Below are 17,473 nucleotides of genomic sequence, written 5' to 3'. Positions count from 1 at the left end.
TTTACGGATGTATACCATCGCCGAGACGATTTTCTTCTACTATAGATATATATATTTATATAGACGTATCTTTGCCAAGCATGGGTACAACCATTAACCATCCACAAGTCATACTACTCGCACCACACCAACATACGTACAACTCTAAGAAATATAGCATAGATGTCTCACTCAGTAAGCATAAAGATTAAAGATTACCTACCAATACAGAAAAATGAAGGGATGGCACTCCACATACAATATATGCGAACACAGTGAGGGATAGAAAAGAACCATGGTAGAGGAGGAAAGATGAACAACACGGCCAAAAGATATAGAGTGAGGCAATGTAGCTGTGTGTGAAATAAAATTAAATACGTTCGTAGTAGGTGGGTACCTAGGTAGTTGCATACGCGAATAATATGGCAATGTAAGCGCGAAGAATTATTTTGGTGTGGAATTAGGTATAAAAAGAAGGCTTGGGGAGGGGTGGGGGGGTTGAGTCTTTCGAAAAAGTGAACAGACAGATTGAATTTTAATCCCTTTGGTTTTCACCAGAGAAATCATGACGCAGAGAAAGGTGAAAAACAGGGGACAAGTTGTTGTTGCCTTACAAAACAGACAGCGAGGAAAAGGAGAGAATCAGATTATCCAGAAAAGGGAAATAGGAGAAAAGAAGGCGCAGGAATAATGTAACAGCAGAATTTGGCACTGCCAGTGGCAATAAACAATAGAGTAATAGTAATAGAAGTTAAATAAAGAGGAAACGGAAAATCAGAATGAACAAGCAAAGAATATTAGAGGGAACCAGGAAGAGGAAGTGGTAAGGACAAATAAGGACCCGCAAATCAGTTGCTTCACTTGTGTGATATCTTTCAAAAGAAAACAAAATTCGCTTCTTCAGGTTACGGAAACAAAGGGGAGTAAAACAAATATGACAGGAGGACTAGATCATAGAAAATAGAGTGACAAAAGGAATGATAACAGAGGGAAAATAACAAAGGAGATGGATGCATGGTTTGCAGTGTGTTTTGTGTTTTGTGTTTTGTGTTGTGTGGATAGGGTACATAAGGATGAGAATGGACACATGTGCCCAGCAAGGTCACTTTTTTGTCTTTTATGGTCTGCAGATCGGGAGCAGACAAAACGCCTAGTTGATGCAACGGCAAGGAAATGCTCGAAGAGAAATGAAACGCTCACTTGGAGGAAATATATGGGCCCGTTCAAGGGTTCGCAATCGGTGGGGTATAAATGGAGGCAGTGGAAGGGAGATTAATTGCAAAAAAAAAAAAGGACAAGGGGAGGAATAAAAGACACCAGTCTCGACGGAAAAGTCAGCCTGATAGAGCATGGCTCAACCGGTTCCATGTAAACTAGAGAAGCATCTTATAGCCCACTCTCCCTTTGGTTGTGGTGGTCGTGCTGAAGCATTTTGGTGGTGGGTTCTCAATTCTGCCATGTTCAGAGGTATCCTTGGCAAGTTGAGATGAGCAGTAGAACAGCCCGAGCAATAATGATCACAGTGCTTGATGTGACCAGTTTTCGTGGCGAGAGTAAAGATATCTCTTGATACTCGACGGGGTAGGACGAGCGGCTGGGAAAAGGCGCCCGGCAAGCCGTGGCATAGATAGCGAACAGTCAAGAAGTCAAGTCCACGTCCACGCGGTCGCTATAACGCAACATTCAAAACCAGGCTTACATCCCGAACTTGCGAACCGGCCAAATCCTCGAGGACAGGAATAAGATCTAATAGTTCATTATCGTGGGCGTCCGAGAACCAGCTACTAATAGGAATGGCATGCTGAGGGTGGAAAATGTAAGACGTTGGAGAATTGTCGATGATAATGGTATCTCGGAGGTCGCGGCCAACTTGAGAAAGGTCCTGCGGCGTCATCGTCAAGGGTAAGTTAAGTGCATCACTTGGTTATTATAGGAATAGGGCGAAGCACATACCTTTACATAGTTTCCCTGATGATTATAACAGCTGTCTCTAAATAACCGATGGTGTATCACTTTATGGATATCTAGCTGATCTAATAGAGGATCACCATACTGCAAATTGAAAAAAAAAAAAACAAAAAAAAACCGTTAGTTACTCCTGGCGTCGTCTCTCATAAATACCCGCTTTTGACGAACCTTGGATACTGATGCTGTAAAAACGACGACTTCATAGAGCTCTCCTACTCGCTTCATAAACTGATCAACGCCGGGACGTTTGATTACATAGATATTATGATATTGACCCTCGATTTCCACTGGGATGGTGAAATCTGCTTTTTCAAGGACCTTAAAAACCAGCTTTTGTCAGTACAATCGCATAGTAATATCATCTAAACGAAACCAAAGCGCTTTCCTTACTTTGAAGCTGCTGTGGACAAGGGTTTCATCAAGGTCGAGGACAAGGCATTTGCGGCTCTGAAGGTGGGGCTCAATGGGAGGTAATAACCACTGCTGCTTCTCTGGTTGAACGGGTGGAGCGGGCGGGATATACTTGTTTGTCGATTCAGCATGGCGAGCTAATGGAGGTGGAGGTGGAATCTCCATCGATCGCTGCGCGGTTTCGTCATTGGATGGAGTATCCACGTCTTCTTCTATGTAGCTATCCGCGGACTGCGCATCTTGCATGGCAGCATCGTGATCACCATTGGGCTGCTTCGGGACGGCGTCCGTGGCTGGTTGCTTCTCAAGGGGAACGCTGGTTGTGTTTGAAGAGGTCACTTGCTCTGACGCAGGAATTGGTGGTAAATCCGAATCTCGGCTTGTATAAGTCTTAGAGCCCGAAGGCGGTGCTGGAGGCTTTGAATCTTTATCAATATCCATTTTAACCACGCTATCCAACCCAGATTCTCCTGTGACTCCGGCCAGGCCGTTATCAGTGTTAGGCTCCCTCCGGTCCGCACTTGTCTTTAACGCAGCCTTTTCGTCAGAAGAGGCGGGTTCTCTGGAATCGGCGGTGCTCGAACCTGCAGCGCTGGGTTCTGTCTTCTCGGCTGGCGTTGGCTGCCTGCCACGGGACGACTGTGTTTTTACAGATTTTTTGGGGGGTATTTCAGGTTCTTCCTGATCGTCGTTCGACGTGCCGCCACAGCAACTGAGGAAAGAAAACAGCTTCGAGGGCCCCTTTGCCATTCTTTCTTTAGGCTGATCATCTGTATCGGGCGTGGACACATTGTTGGTGTCTGTGGCCATAGGTGCGTCGGTGCGCCTGGACCGCTTACTGCTTGCCAAGCTTCCAGCCCGTTTTTTACTTCCAGCATTGCTTTCAGTTCCATCTTGTGGCCAGTCAGGAGCAGCGGGTTGTCCCCGTTGTTTTGCATTGGAAGATGACCGCGATGGGACGCGAAGAAAGGATCGCTTTTTCTTTGGGCGCTCAGTATCGCCAGATGAACCTTGCGCCGAGTTCGTATGCGATGTATGTCGCTCTAGAGGGGCATCGCCGATGGAATGATCATTTGACGATAGGTTTTTTGAACTTGCATCGTTAGGAACTGGCAAGGCAGAGTCTTAAGAGAACGAGGTTGGTTAGAACGAGATGGTTTCAGGCACGATATTATAACCTAAATAGAATAACTCACTGGACCCTGGGCCGTTGGATGAAGCGGTCATGGATAGGTTCGCGATAGATAATTCTGGCGTGAGGAAGGAGGAGGTGGTGTTGATATCTGGAATGCCAAGAAGAATCGGGGCTATCAATATACGTCGTTTTCAACACGCCGGGAGAGACCCAAACAAGAACGTGATAGTTAAAAACTACGACACTTGTAACCCAAATCAAAAGACTGACAAGAAAAAGACTTCTGGCCTTTTTTGTTCCTGAGCCTATGCGACCAGAATTGTAGACTTGCTTGCTTTATGAAGATAGCGAACAATGAAGACTAGCTTCATTCAGCTCGACGAATGGGTCGCAAAATATATCCACGAAATAGACAGCTCCGTGGTCGCCTTCCCAGTCAGCCTTGAGCTGTCAATGCTAGCAAAACACGCCAGGAATTGAACCTATATAAACTGGCTGTATCGATCAAAGAGCGGAGAATTCCAGCGGGCGAAGTTTCCGTAAACTCGCGTCTTCGGGCTAAGGAGAACACCGTTCACAGCAGCAGTGTATCGTAAAGATCATTCAAGGGCTATCCCAACAGACCCCCAAGGTGATCGATAAAGCTCCACGAGTGTTCCAAGCGGCAGATGAACGAAGTGAGACAGAGTCGGACGAGGGGACGGCGGGCCGGAGGAGGCCCTTGCGACAGACAGAGCGAGCCAAGGTTGGGATAGAGAGCAAGCAGCCCAAGGAGGAATAGTCCAAATTTGGGGGTAGAAAGGCCGAAAAAACGGGGTGAGAGGACAGGTCTAACCCTGGCTGGCACAAGCGAATTGGCGAAGGGGGAAAGAGTCAGGGCAAGGAACCAGCTCAACGGACTCGAGAATGATACTGTTTGCAACGGGGCAGACGCGGAAGACACCACAGGATATGAAGAGCAACAGAGGTAGCAAAGGGTCAAGGAGGAGAAGGATGGAGGAGGAGGAAGAAGACAAGCGGAGGCGGTTCAACGCCAGCAGTAATAGGAGCGGTTGGTGGTTGGTTGGTGGTGGTGATGGTTGGAGGGATTATTGGGAAGGGAGTCTGGACAGTCTGGAAAGGGGGCTACTTGGTATGGTCATGTACTGTAACCCGGCATACGGTAACTTGTGGCTTGCCTAGAGGTGGGTGTGCTATCCGTCTATTCCAAGGTTGTAATAATGAATCACGTGAGGTATTGTTTCGTAAATATCTTGCTGCGTATTATCGAAGTACCTAAGTACACGCATCATTATACTGATTTCAAGAGCACTTGTGGCTGGAGCCATCCCATCCTGACGTTACATTGGCTGGCTTCCAAGTGAGAGTGACCATTCGTATCGTCAGGGAATTGTATGTAATGTTACCCCTTGACGCGGGCGGGCTGCGGAATTTTCATTACCGATACACTCCAAGTTCTAAAAATACATAGGCACGTGATATAATATCTTACGACCGAGTTCCGTGCTCCGTACTTCGTAGAAGGCGGGGAGAGCTGCTTCAAAAAAGTTTGTATACGCTGTATGCACGCCCCACCAACAACGACGTCTCTTGTTACAAAACCATGCGCTGAGTGCACTCAAAAATAATTGTTGACTTGCATGTACACGACGCTAGCCATCTTTTAGTAGCGTATTGTGCCTCATATAGCAAAATATAGAATTTGAGTTGCGTGTTGTTGATTATCCCAACTACTCAATCTCGGTTCCTCCACTAACTACATTTCCATTGATCAGGGTATTAACTAGGTTCTGCGTATAACCTCCTGTGCCCTTACTGTGCTTTAATTTGTATTAGAGACCGCAAAATAGCGCGCGCTCTCCCTGCGAGAATCATCGGCCTAGCGAACTGACTTCCGCAGCTAAATAATATCGGCTTGGTCAAGCTGAGCGAGCAACCCATGATACGTTGGCGACCTTTTTTTGAAAGGCGGAGTAAGGGAACCTGCATGGGTTCCCCGTGTACGTGCACACATAGCACTTGATGCTGTTGCTCGTGGTTTTGAACTGCAGGTTTCGCCGTGTAACGTACCAGCTTAAGCTCGTCTTAGTAGTGGTGTCATTCATCCCTTTCGCCGAGATCAACGACATCAGTGGTGTGTAGGTAGTTATCTCAGCCACTCAGGTGCCTCCGTACGGACATTGCGCAAAATGCCAAACATGTTCCTTATGCTCCCTGTGCACTGTCACGTTTTGGGTCAAGCTGCATGGAGTAACTCACGATGCTTGGGCTCATCTTTTCAAGCCGATGCACAAGATGTTATCCAGTTCGAATGGCGGCAAAATTGTCGAGGAGCAAAGCTCCATCTGCGCTGTGGAATCGAGGCGCGCTCATCAACTCGGTTCCTGTCAATCTTGTAAACTGCCACAGGTTGGGTTCGTTGCTCCTATTGGGCCGTCTATTTTCTTCAAGGCGCTTACGGAGAAATCTAGATCAAAATGCGGTTAGCCAACAGTCTGCCCGCCGAACCATTTTTCGCTGGGGCCACTCCGGGTAATTTACCGCTAGCAGGAGAGCTAAGCCTGCCGCTCCAGCTTGGCAGCGCCCTGGTGTGCTTGGTCCCACTGTGATAACGACAGCGATTATTGCTCTGTACACAGCAGTGCGTGAACAGGCAAAACATCCCGCCGATTATGTTGGCTAGACGTGGTCTCTGTAGGCAAATTTTCATGGACTGGCGAATGGTTTGCGGTTGCATGCAGCATGATATGCTTCAAGAAAATAAAGGGTAGCCAGCCAACCAGGTGCCAAAGTAGAAGCTTTAACCCCGGAAATATTCAGCAAACCCCGCCAGCGAGCGAGGAGCTCTAGGGTAGCTAATCTCCACGAATCACAAACTGGACACGCTGCTATTGAAGCATTCTTTTGGCGAAAGCTATGTACGCTGGTACATGTAGTGTACTGCGTACGTACATACCGAATTATTTGTTTGATGCTCGGTTGCTCATTCGCCAGTGCGCGCAGACTTCTACAGCGTATGGGCGGCTACGCAGGTTACATTACTGCGCATTTCTCAGTTACTTAGTATTGTATATTACACACGTAATTATTTTTCAATTCGCTAACCTCGTATAATACAATACTCTTGGATATTAACTACCTAGCCTGGCTACACTCGGCACGTGATTTTGATGTCATGTGAGTCTCCTGGATTCTGGGCGTCGTCACATGTCATTGAATTGCACCCACGGTATTCTTCAGCCGAAGCGTATCTTGTTTGTTTCATGCTACCTTCATTCCTTCGAGTTACACCTTGTATCTGGTATAGTTGGCGTTTTCCCGACCTGCAACAGACTCAGAATATCCAGGGAGCCTGCTGGCATGACCTAATCCTATAACCACGTACCTGACGCGGCGCAAAAAGAAATCTGACCTCAAAGAACTTGCCCGATATCGTTTTCCAATCCAAAGGCCGTTTTCGAGGCTGACAATGCAATCTCAAGACGGGGGATAAAACGGGATACTTTAGCCCCCAAGTTCAGCCGGCTGTGAGCGACTATACAAGATACTTAATACACGGACACAATGGCTGCGCAGTCGACGTTGCGACCTCCACAGGATCCCTTGCTCCTCCTCTTTGCCTACTATTCGAAGCTGTTGCAAGACCGATTCCGCAAATCGTCCAAGACTGCTAAGCTAATTGCAACTATAATTCTTTTATTATCGATAATCGGAAGTGGGTATGGGGGATATCGCTGGTGGCATGAATGGTCGAAGGAGAGGGCTGAGGGGAAACGCCTGGTGAGGAAGAATTCCGGTCTTCGCGGCAAGGATGGAACACGGATAATATATGTCCCCTACAAGTCGTCGGTAACGACTTCCGATACCTCCAAAGTAACCATTCGCCCGACAAAATTGACGACATTCGATGCGCATCGACGGCTATTTCTTAATCCTCCCAGGGCTGCCGGCCTCGGTGATATATCATCTCTACCATCCCAAATTCCGCCCCCCTCTACCAGACCAGGCTTGAATCTGGCCTTCCTGCACCAGTTTCTCAGTCTCTTAAGCATCATGATTCCGAGGTGGAGGAGCAAGGAAACTGGATTCTTGATTGGTCACGGCGTCTTTCTCATGCTCAGAACATATCTATCTCTCGTGGTAGCACGACTTGATGGAGAGATTGTGCGAGATTTGGTCGCTGGCAAGGGTAAAGCCTTCCTCTGGGGCCTGATAAAATGGTGTGGAATCGGCACATTCGCGTCTTACACCAATTCTATGATCAAGTTCCTCCAGTCCAAAGTCTCTATTGCCTTCCGAACGCGACTCACAAGGTATATACATGACCTTTACCTAAACGATAACATAAACTATTATAAACTCTCCAATCTTGATGGCGGTGTTGGCGAGTCGGCGGACCAATTCATCACGCAGGATCTCACCCGGTTCTGTGCGGCCTCTGCGAAGCTATATTCTTCTATTGGGAAACCACTAGTGGACCTCTTCGTTTTCAACTACCAACTCTATCGTTCGCTGGGACCCCTAGCACTGACAGGAATCCTCAGCGGATATTTCGGTACAGCAACAATACTGCGTCGACTTTCTCCACCATTCGGAAAGTTGACAGCGGTCGAGGGTAAGAAGGAGGGTGACTTTAGAGGTCTCCACTCCCGACTTCTGGCAAATGCTGAAGAGGTGGCGTTCTACGGCGGAGCTGAAATGGAACATGTGTTCCTCTCCAAAAGTTTTAAGGATCTACAACGATGGATGGAGGGCATATATAGCCTGAAAATCCGCTATAATATGCTTGAAGATATGATTCTTAAGTATTCTTGGTCCGCCTTTGGGTATCTAATCACGTCGCTTCCAATATTCCTACCTGCGTGGGGCGGCCTAGCTGGTGTTTCCGAGATGGCTCTCTCGTCTATCGAAACTTCTGGGAGGGAGAGAGATCGAATGAAGGATTTCATTACAAACAAGCGACTTATGCTTTCCCTAGCGGATGCTGGTGGCCGTATGATGTACAGCATTAAAGACCTTTCTGAGTTGGCAGGATATACCTCTCGCGTCTATACGTTAATATCAACTCTCCACCGGGTACAGGCTAATGCATATGCATCTCGCCGTGGTTCCCATCCTGAATTATACTCACTTTCAGATGTCCAGGGGACGATCCATAGCGGATTCGACGGCGTGCGTCTAGAACATGTACCTGTGGTAGCGCCGTCTCTCTTCCCTCAAGGGGGTGATGAACTTATCGAATCATTATCCTTTATAGTGCGTTCTGGCGAGCATCTTCTAATTTCAGGACCGAATGGTGTCGGAAAATCCGCCATTGCTCGCATCGTCGCGGGTCTCTGGCCTGTTTACCGGGGCCTGGTTAGTCGGCCGAGAGGATTTGGTGTAGATGGCATAATGTTCCTCCCGCAGCGTCCATACCTTAGCCTCGGCACCCTACGTGACCAAGTCATTTATCCCCATAGCGAAATGGACATGTTAGAAGATGGGAGGAGTGACGCGGATCTACTTCAAGTGCTGAACGATGTCCATCTTGGCTACCTACCCGATCGTGAGGGTGGTTGGGACTGCCGCAAAGAATGGAAGGACGTCCTAAGCGGTGGCGAAAAGCAACGCATGGGTATGGCAAGGCTCCTCTACCACGAGCCTCGATATGCATTCATCGATGAGGCTACGTCTGCTGTCTCCTCTGATGTCGAAGGCTTGCTCTATGAAAAAGCCAAGCAGCGGGGTATCACTTTGATCACAATCTCCACGCGTGTTTCGCTGAAAAAGTACCACACCTTCAATCTCACCCTTGGCATGGGACCGGACGGCACAGAATGGGAATTCGACCGCATCGGCACGGAAAAGGAGAAGATGGGTGTCGAGAAGGAAATACAGGAGCTCCGCAAGCGACTTGATCAAGTTGAGGGGTGGAAGGCACGGAAGCAGGAAATCGATGCCGAGTTGCAAAAGGTGTGGGTTCGTGATGGTGAGGCTGAGCTGGCTCCTCCGCCATACCAGGCGGGCGAAAAAGATGAGGTCAAAGCTGAAGGGCAAAACGAACAGGGGGGTGGAGACGCGGATGCCCCGCGGAATGCGGATTGAGATGCATATGTAGATGCCCATACAGCTACGGATAATCTGTATGCACAAGCTGGAATCACAGAATAGAATTGTGTGAGGCGCTCTGTTTGGTGGATCGGCTGCGTCTATTTTTTGTTACGTCATACTTAATTTTTCCAATTGCTAGCATCACATGAATGATCCATTTGAAACTAGTTGCATCTTCTCAGAATAATAAGAAAAAAAAATAAAAATTTTGACATCCTAACATACCTTGGAAGGCAACACGGAAACTAACACAAGCTTGTTTGGCGGCACAGCTAATCCGTACAAGTAAACTGCTTCTGTTCAAACCGGCTCTAGATAACTAATAACCTTTCTCAACGTCTAGCCCGGCTAATCGACAAATCATTCGAGGACAATGAAAAAACTCAAAGATCAAAAGAAAAAGAAAATCAAGCACACATGAATAGCCGTACGGCTGTGTCTCACCATATCAAGGCAAAAACAAGAAAAAAGGATCTCGCAACATACAAGGATCCGTGTGCGGATGTCATATTTCGGCGATGGCTGCTTCCCCGAGCACACCAAGGGGAGGGTGACCGACCTAACCAGTCAGTGGTGGCGGCATAACCTCCCTCTTTGGCCTTTGGAGAATTCCTCTTTATTTTTAAGACGAAATGCTTTGCTTTCAGACTTGAGATTATCAATTTCGTGAAGATACCCGTCCCAAAGACGAAAGCGGACGAAGAAGAACGAGCTATACGCCCATTTACGGACAGCTCTAAGTAGAGTAGTATATGAAGGAGAGTGAAATATCCTCCCACCCAATATCCTCCTACTCTCAACGATGTTATCCAATATCCATTTCATTGCCCCAGTAGAGATGATGCTCTGCCTGGTCTTCGTCCTTCTCATCTCCCCATTCCTCCTGACCTGGGTATTTACTAGCGTCAAGGCACGTTGCGAGTTCCAGCAAGGGAGAGAGCCCCCCTTGATCCCTTATGCCATACCATGGCTTGGTCATGGACTGTTCTTCCGCCGCGGAACGACTCGTTTCTCGAGCTGGGTTAGGTTGGTTGACTCTTTTTTTTGCTTCTCTTGTTTTCTAGGGGGTGGTTCTATATCTTAGTCCAAGAAAGGAGATAAACTGAAAAAAAACCGGGAGGAGGAAAAGAGGGGAAAGGGGGTTGAATTCTAGCAGACTTTTGCTTATTTATGTCTCGATCTCACATTTTTCTAGGGGAAAATATCCTAGTCTTCCCGTGTCGAGAACATTAATGGCAGGGAATTACCTGTATACAGTTTTCGACACTAAACTGGCAAGCCAGATAGATCGCCGCCCAAAGCTATTCACCTTCGATCCCATCGTGCTGCTCGTGAATAAAGCATTCGGAGCCCCTCAAGCCGACCTTAAAATCCTTGAGAAAGGTCCCACTGGTCCAAACGGTGCAGGTGACGGCCAAGGCCTGATCCCTGAACTCCATCGACAACATATCCCTGGCCTCAGTGGTATAAATCTACCCCCGATGGTATCTAAATTCAACGAGGTTTTGACTGCAAGCTTAGAACAGGCGTTTTCAATGAAAGAAAGCCATGGTAACAGCGGCACATGGAAAACTCTGGACTTTAACGAGTTCCTGATGCGGCATTATACGCTTGCTTCCATTCCGATGATAATGGGGACTCGTCTCATGGAAGTTTGGCCCCAAGCATATGAAGATCTTTGGGAATTTGATTCATGGGCATTGGCACTTACGACGAACTTACCCGGCATATTTATTCCAGAGGCTGCTGCAAGTCGAAGCGCGATGGTTTCTGTCTTAGAACGATGGGAAGAGGAAGCAACCAAGCACCGAAAATTTGAAGACGTGGAATCGGAAGATCCCGCGTGGGATGAATATTGGGGAGCCAGGTTGATGAGGCAAAGACACCGTACATTTCTAAACAATGGCATCAGTAAACGAGGGCGGGCTGTTTTCCACCTCAGCCTTATGTGGGCGTACGTTGTTCCCCCCTATCCCTCTCCTCTTGCATCATTTTCTCCCCATCTAGTGCATAGCTGATTGGTGCATAATTTAAGAACAAATGCAAATGCCATCCCGGCCGCGACATGGATGCTGATACATTGCGTTCTCGACCCGCAGCTCTACGGTCGAGTTCGTCGCGCAATAGCATTGTCTCAGAAACAAGATGGCACGCTAGACATCGGAACCCTAGCCACAAACAAGCTCATAAAATCGCTAGTCCTTGAGGTACTTCGGCTATACGTTTCGTCACCATCAGTGCGGCTTGTCTTGGAAACGACTGAGCTTGGGGGTTACGTGTTTCGCAAGGGAGGAACGATATTTATTCCCGGCAGAGAATTGCAAACAGATCCAGATGTTTGGTCTCCGGACGGCACGTTTGTGGATGCTTCTGAATTCTGGGCGGAAAGGTTTATTGACAAAGAACCAGACGATAACGAAAACACGGGAGCAGAGATTAACGCGGATACGAAATTGGAGAACCTGGGTGGACAGAATGTGATAATTGAAACTGGATTGACCCTGTCGGCGGACGCGATGTCGATACCCGGCAAGGCAAGATCAAAGCCGCTCAGAGAACGAATGTACTCCATGCGTCCCTTTGGAGGAGGCACCTCCTTCTGCCCTGGAAGGAACCTCGCGATGTATGAGGTCGTTGTTGGCATGGTGGCCATATTGTCGGCATTTGATATCGAAGTAGATAAGGAAGCACTGGCTTCGAATGGAATGCCGCAACCAAACACTAACTTGTCGGGAACAATGGGCCCAGATAGGCCGTTTATGGTGAGAATGAAGAAGCGAGAGACTGCGGAATAGAGCCCACAGGGCTTAGGTAGAGATTCCAAGAATATGGCGGAGTAGGGGTATGAAATTATTGAAGACATATGGAGATAGAACGATAGGGAGGATGCAGGATTAGTGTTTATTTCTAGTTAGCAAACGACAGCGACAGATGTATGGATATATATGAAGAAAGTAGCAAAATAGTCTAGGATTTCAATGAGATCGGAGGGAAACTCTCGAACAATCAATGATCAGCCATTATATACATACATAAAGTCATAAGTCATACTCGGATTATCAATGAGCTACTTCACTCCCTGTAATCCATTCCATTTTGCAAGGAATATGTTCGTAAGAAGCTTCTCTGAAGCCGCCGCAAGCAACTGGGGATTTAGCCATGCTGGAGATAACCTGAATATGGAAGATCGGGACGACGCTGGGTGCTTTCAGAGCTTCATTATTCTAGCACCGTCCTTTAACGTATCGCTTTCACATTCAAATATGCTAAGCTTCTTCCAAGTTCATCAAGCATGGACGGATGAGCATGAAGATATACTATGGACTTGCACCCGATGGGGTTTTAAGCTTCAAAGCTTCGGTTGTGACAAATGGTCCTAAGGCTAAGCTTCATCATATCTAGATAAGGAGGAGCCTTCTTGCGTTCGCATTCGGGTTAATTCTTAACATCATCATTCTTCGGGAGTTGACCTCAACACTAGGATATCAGGATACCACCTCCAGAACTTCGGCGCAACTGTCAGGTTGTCAGTGTATATATATTTTCTTTCGCTGGGGTTCGATGTAACTTACCTTATTCCACCCAGGCGCATATTCCACTGCCACCATATCTCTGATATATTGGCAACCGGATAGATACGCCTTCACAATTACATAGGGTCGGAGGGCGTATTCCTCTCTTTAACCTTTCCCACGCTGCATCGGTTCCACTCGCTAACTCCATTTTCTTCCGCCGGTCCGTGAAAGCATGAAGAATAAGCACATACAACATATCCAGGTGCTCGAAATTCCTCCTATTGCTCTATGTAGTGAGGTATGAGGTGAACCCCCTCTTGAGGATATCTTTTCATATACTTACTCTACGTCTCCATGAAACTAACTCATTTCCCTTGTATGTAATGTACATGTACATGAATGAGATTAATAGTCACCCGTGTTCATTGTATGAGGTGTTAGCGAAATAAAAGCTGCAATATTTGCGTCAAACTAAATAACAAGCTCACCGATTTAGAAAAAGGAACATGAATTCAGAAGTGACACACCCCCCCCTCCAAAGCTCACTCCTCTCCGCTCAATTGTCACTTGAAGGTTTGGGTTTATCTGAATGCACCAATCAGATCCACGGCTTCATATGATCCACGTGACTTTCGTTCGACTTTTGAATTTCTCATTTTATATTTTTTTTTAACTCATTACTTTGTTTCTTTTTAAAATTCATAAAAACGCGTCGACTATTTCATTTCGAGTGAATATATCTAATGTAAAATGATCAAAAGATTAGAATCTCCTTTTTAGCCAACTAGCGCAGTTTTTTTTACGATACAAAATGCCGCCTCCTAACCCGCCGTCCACGAAAGATGACGAAGGCGTCGTCAAGGTCTGCATAGACAAGACGTTTACGGATGGAGACATAAATCGCTGGCCGACAGAGTCGCGATTTGAAAGAGAAGATCCGCGTCTTTATTTGCTGAAATTGGCTAATATGTGGATGAAAGCGAGAGGCGAGGCAAGACCAGGTTAGTTGGTGTCTTTGATCTCCTCAATATGGTGCCATGCTTCCTTTGTCGTAACTCTTTCATTCTCATGTTCTGAATAACTGTTGCTTTGTAAAATATTGTATGAACGTGTCGTGTGATGTCGTTGCGCTGCATCTTCAATTCTTCCCCATGTTCTACCCTTTTCAAAACTTGAAGAATTGGGTTAGGATGTATGAAGGGTTGATAGTTCTTGGAGTCTCTCTGTATTTTTGAGCTTGATATTACATATATCAAACTTGTTCCTTGTTGGTTCCCTATCTCGACTCAAGCGTTGCCATGTTAACAATTGATTCAACCCGGCTGGAGTTTAGGGAAACAATATATCCTGGACCAACTACCCGAAGGATATGTATATATGTCTCGAGCACGCCAACAAAATCCCGAGCTTGTCAGTACTAGTACCTCTGCCAGATTTTCAGAAAATGTTTGTATATTTCATGAACACAAGCTGATTGGCATCGAAATAACACCAGCGGGACAAATATCTATACGGCCACCCATCAGGATACTACTATAACTCTCCAAATAGATTCTGGCCTCATTTCTACTATTTAATGACTCATGGTGCCACTCCATGCGGCTGCGATATCTGCAAAGCTGGTAAGCAAGCAGCTAAGTACGACGACCCTACCATGGCGGGGCAGCGCCGCAAACCTGGACCTAAACCTAAGCAGAAGCTTGGTGGGGTGAGCAAATCCGCAAATGGTGCAGGAAACAGGTTCGGTAAGCGATTTACCCGTTTGCTCTTCTTGGAGAATATATCGCGGTTTCTTCATTGAGACGTAGCCTCTGACATGTGTTTGTTGGTATAGGGCGTCCTCAAAGGAGAAACTATCTGGCTGAGGATGAGGAGGGAACACCAGACGTGTTCAAAATCCTAGTCTCCAAACTAAAGGAAAGAGGCAGCATCGACCAATCGATTAAAGAACCATTAAGCATGGATTGGAGAGCACAACGCAACACGCTACAAGAACATCTAACTAGAACTTTTATGCAACATTCGTTTATCCCTCGGCTTGGCGAACTTGTTCTCTGGTGCTACTCCTTTCAGGGGACAGAGCTTAAATTCAACTGGGTGACTGAAAAGTTCGAAGTGTATTGCCGGAAAACGCGAAAATTCCTTGGCACCCCTGAATGGCGAGCGGGAACTGTGGCGCAAACGGCCGAGGAACCTCCTGTTCTTGAAGACATTGTTACGGAAACCAAGAAAAGATTTGCTGTCAACATATCTGGTTTCCGGATAGAGACATTCCCGGACCCAAATAGCACTGACAAGAACCTCTCGCGCCAATACAAATATGTACCCCTGAACTGCATTCGGCCTCTGAACTACTGGCAGATATTTCTGCAAGGCGTCCTTCCTGACGACTATCACCCATCTATTAAAAACGCGCTCACGGTCATGCCTTCGTGCTCCGTGGTCGACAAGTACCATTTCAAGGGCACGTGGCCGGACGCGACGGTATATTGTAGAGGCATATTTATTGGCTCCGAATTCCTAATAAAGGGTGATGGCGTTAGACTTACACCACGCTCACCATCACTTTCGGCAGATCCATACAACCGTGTCACCGATGTGCTAGTCATCGAGAGTATCCAGGTTAAGCTGAGGAACTGCGACGCCGACCTTGCGTCTCCCCTGCTATGTCAGTCAACTGCAGTTCGACTTGTGGGCAAAGCTTACACGCTATCTCCAAAAAATGCCTATCGAGAGCCGGATTCAACTATGGCTCCGAGACCCCTTTCAGATGAAGAAGTCATCAATTCTTTTGAGTGCGTGGGAATGAGTGGCTATGGCACATGGTACCGCATGCAACCAGAGAAGACACGTGTTCAAATATCCCTAGATCATGTTGTCGGCCGTTGCTACGAATCGGAGGTCATGTCCCTCATGTTCGATGATATCTCGCTGGGCATCGACCTGGAAGGGGTGACGGCGGGCCGTGAATATGGCCGATTGACCGATCAACGATTAGCCCCGGGCAAAGAGTGGTTCTTTGGAGATACCAGGGTCGAGACCCTTGCGCTGGAAAGCTTGAATTTGGAGGAAGTTGGCATATACGATGACATGCGAGATCCCAAGATGTTCCGCGCAAATCTGCATATTATTGATGGCAACGCCACGGGCGCAGATATCAGAGATGCCAAAATTCCCCGCGCAATGGGCAGGCCACCACGGGCGGGTCTCATTGGCGGCAGAACTACGTCGTCCACGTTTGAAAAAGTGGGTAAGATGACTTCGCTGGTGACTAGCGCGCTTGGGCCGCTGGAGGCGTCGGCAAACCAGACACCAATGGACCTTACGTCTGCTGCTGGTTCGGATGTCAGTGGGGGTAGTGAGAGCAGTGAAAGTGACGACCTGCAGACTGCTCTCCAGCAGATACCTCTGATCCGTGGCGGAACAGAGGAGAGCGAGGGCGGTGATTATAGGCCGAGCGGTTCGAAGCCGAAAAAGGCTAAATACGCGTGACCCAGTTACATTCCGGCGTTCTGATTTGGACAAGTTTTTTTTTTTTTTTTTTTTTTTTTTTTTTATTTTTTTTTTTTTTTTTATTTATTATTATTATTATTTTTTTTTTTTTTCAGCAGGGTGGTGTTTGTTCGGTTGGTTACGATTGCAATGGGTTTCCTCTGTTCCTCCCGAGACGGGAGCACCATTTCAACGCATGGGCTGGGTTTGATATAAACTGTTCGTTTTCAGGCCTTTTGCTCATGTCCATTTTCTTTCATTCTACGCATTTAGTGTTTGCCCCTTTGCCTCTTTATTTTGTCCTTCCCCATGTACTACTAGCAAGATACCTCTGTATTCTATCCCCATTTTCAGCGTTTTAAGACAGCTAATGGCGCCTAAGTGATAGTTGAGCATACAATTTTACTTCTAGTTAGCAGAATATTTTTTACTGTTTCCAAGCGCTGCCACAACCATACATAGAATGATATGGTTTACATAGAGTAATCTCTCTATATATTATAGAAAAACCAACTTTTCCGAGTAAAATGCCCTGTAACGTGACCTCACATGATATCACGTGCACCCCATCAAATCCATTTGATGGGATTGAACAGCCAGCTCTGCTCAGCCTCTGCAGCCTATACAGCTCTGATATTAATCTTCATTCTTTTTTTTATTCTGCTTTCATACATTCTCTACAGTACTTACATTTCTTATAATCTTCTCTATGTTCATTGTGTCAAATTCTCTGTAACATGATCTCATGTGATGTCATACATATTTCTTTGAATTCAGATGAGATTGAAGAGTGCTCTGCAGCCTGTACAGCTCTGATTAATCTGATAATGGTGATGAAGGTGATACAGGGTGGAAGAGAGTGGTTAGGGTGATAGAGGTG

General features: G+C 46.8%; 5 protein-coding genes across 7 annotated transcripts; 4 read left to right on the top strand and 1 right to left on the bottom strand.

The window, feature by feature from the left end:
• Nucleotides 1–11: 11 nt before the first annotated feature.
• Nucleotides 12–4,769, bottom strand: BDCG_01420. 2 transcript variants are annotated; one of them, XM_045416923.1, is made up of 6 exons: nucleotides 3,764–4,583; nucleotides 3,555–3,641; nucleotides 2,338–3,482; nucleotides 2,116–2,265; nucleotides 1,933–2,031; nucleotides 20–1,861 (listed from the first exon to the last, which is right to left on the bottom strand). In XM_045416923.1, the coding sequence occupies exons 2-6, from the start codon at nucleotides 3,583–3,585 to the stop codon at nucleotides 1,649–1,651; spliced, it is 1,638 nt and encodes a 545-aa protein (XP_045279579.1). In that variant the 5' UTR covers nucleotides 3,586–3,641; nucleotides 3,764–4,583; the 3' UTR covers nucleotides 20–1,648. The 2 variants fall into 2 exon arrangements, with proteins under 2 accessions (XP_045279578.1, XP_045279579.1); XM_045416922.1 differs by having other exon boundaries at nucleotides 12–1,861; nucleotides 3,555–4,769.
• Nucleotides 4,400–4,675, top strand: BDCG_01419 (uncharacterized protein; the record flags this gene model as incomplete). The annotated part of the gene is made up of 1 exon (XM_045416921.1): nucleotides 4,400–4,675. One exon carries the CDS (start codon nucleotides 4,400–4,402, stop codon nucleotides 4,673–4,675), a length of 276 nt encoding a protein of 91 aa, XP_045273879.1.
• A 1,964-nt stretch (nucleotides 4,770–6,733) lies between the features above and the next one.
• BDCG_01418 (peroxisomal ABC transporter) lies at nucleotides 6,734–9,816 on the top strand. Its single transcript, XM_045416920.1, has one exon. It carries the CDS (start codon nucleotides 7,058–7,060, stop codon nucleotides 9,578–9,580), a length of 2,523 nt encoding a protein of 840 aa, XP_045273878.1. The 5' UTR covers nucleotides 6,734–7,057; the 3' UTR covers nucleotides 9,581–9,816.
• A 25-nt stretch (nucleotides 9,817–9,841) lies between these two features.
• Nucleotides 9,842–12,641, top strand: BDCG_01417 (uncharacterized protein). Its single transcript, XM_045416919.1, has 3 exons — nucleotides 9,842–10,612; nucleotides 10,782–11,540; nucleotides 11,622–12,641. Exons 1-3 carry the CDS (start codon nucleotides 10,389–10,391, stop codon nucleotides 12,379–12,381), a joined length of 1,743 nt encoding a protein of 580 aa, XP_045273877.1. The 5' UTR covers nucleotides 9,842–10,388; the 3' UTR covers nucleotides 12,382–12,641.
• A 362-nt stretch (nucleotides 12,642–13,003) lies between these two features.
• BDCG_01416 lies at nucleotides 13,004–16,638 on the top strand. Of its 2 annotated transcripts, XM_045416918.1 has the most exons (5): nucleotides 13,019–13,619; nucleotides 13,863–14,102; nucleotides 14,435–14,511; nucleotides 14,597–14,846; nucleotides 14,936–16,630. In XM_045416918.1, the coding sequence occupies exons 2-5, from the start codon at nucleotides 13,913–13,915 to the stop codon at nucleotides 16,591–16,593; spliced, it is 2,175 nt and encodes a 724-aa protein (XP_045279577.1). In that variant the 5' UTR covers nucleotides 13,019–13,619; nucleotides 13,863–13,912; the 3' UTR covers nucleotides 16,594–16,630. The 2 variants fall into 2 exon arrangements, with proteins under 2 accessions (XP_045279576.1, XP_045279577.1); XM_045416917.1 differs by having other exon boundaries at nucleotides 13,004–14,102; nucleotides 14,936–16,638.
• The last annotated feature ends 835 nt before the right edge of the window (nucleotides 16,639–17,473 follow it).

Source organism: Blastomyces dermatitidis, assembly GCF_000003525.1.
Source record: "Blastomyces dermatitidis ER-3 genomic scaffold supercont1.2, whole genome shotgun sequence".
Classification (NCBI taxonomy): Eukaryota; Fungi; Ascomycota; class Eurotiomycetes; order Onygenales; family Ajellomycetaceae; genus Blastomyces; species Blastomyces dermatitidis.
This window is presented reverse-complemented; position numbering and strand designations above follow the sequence as displayed.

Excerpts from the sequence above, each read along its gene's own strand:
- BDCG_01420 (XM_045416922.1), bottom strand. The coding sequence starts at position 3,585 with ATGACCGCTTCATCCAACGGCCCAGGGTCCA. Across the intron at positions 2,032-2,115 it reads TTACAGCATCAGTATCCAAG|TATGGTGATCCTCTATTAGA; the intron begins GTTCGTCAAAAG and ends TTCAATTTGCAG. Across the intron at positions 1,862-1,932 it reads ATCAGGGAAACTATGTAAAG|GACCTTTCTCAAGTTGGCCG; the intron begins GTATGTGCTTCG and ends ATGACGCCGCAG.
- BDCG_01418 (XM_045416920.1), top strand. The coding sequence starts at position 7,058 with ATGGCTGCGCAGTCGACGTTGCGACCTCCACAGGATCCCTTGCTCCTC.
- BDCG_01417 (XM_045416919.1), top strand. The coding sequence starts at position 10,389 with ATGTTATCCAATATCCATTTCATTGCCCCAGTAGAGATGATGCTCTGC. Across the intron at positions 10,613-10,781 it reads CGTTTCTCGAGCTGGGTTAG|GGGAAAATATCCTAGTCTTC; the intron begins GTTGGTTGACTC and ends ACATTTTTCTAG. Across the intron at positions 11,541-11,621 it reads CACCTCAGCCTTATGTGGGC|AACAAATGCAAATGCCATCC; the intron begins GTACGTTGTTCC and ends GCATAATTTAAG.
- BDCG_01416 (XM_045416917.1), top strand. The coding sequence starts at position 13,913 with ATGCCGCCTCCTAACCCGCCGTCCACGAAAGATGACGAAGGCGTCGTC. Across the intron at positions 14,512-14,596 it reads GCCAACAAAATCCCGAGCTT|CGGGACAAATATCTATACGG; the intron begins GTCAGTACTAGT and ends AAATAACACCAG. Across the intron at positions 14,847-14,935 it reads TGGTGCAGGAAACAGGTTCG|GGCGTCCTCAAAGGAGAAAC; the intron begins GTAAGCGATTTA and ends TTGTTGGTATAG.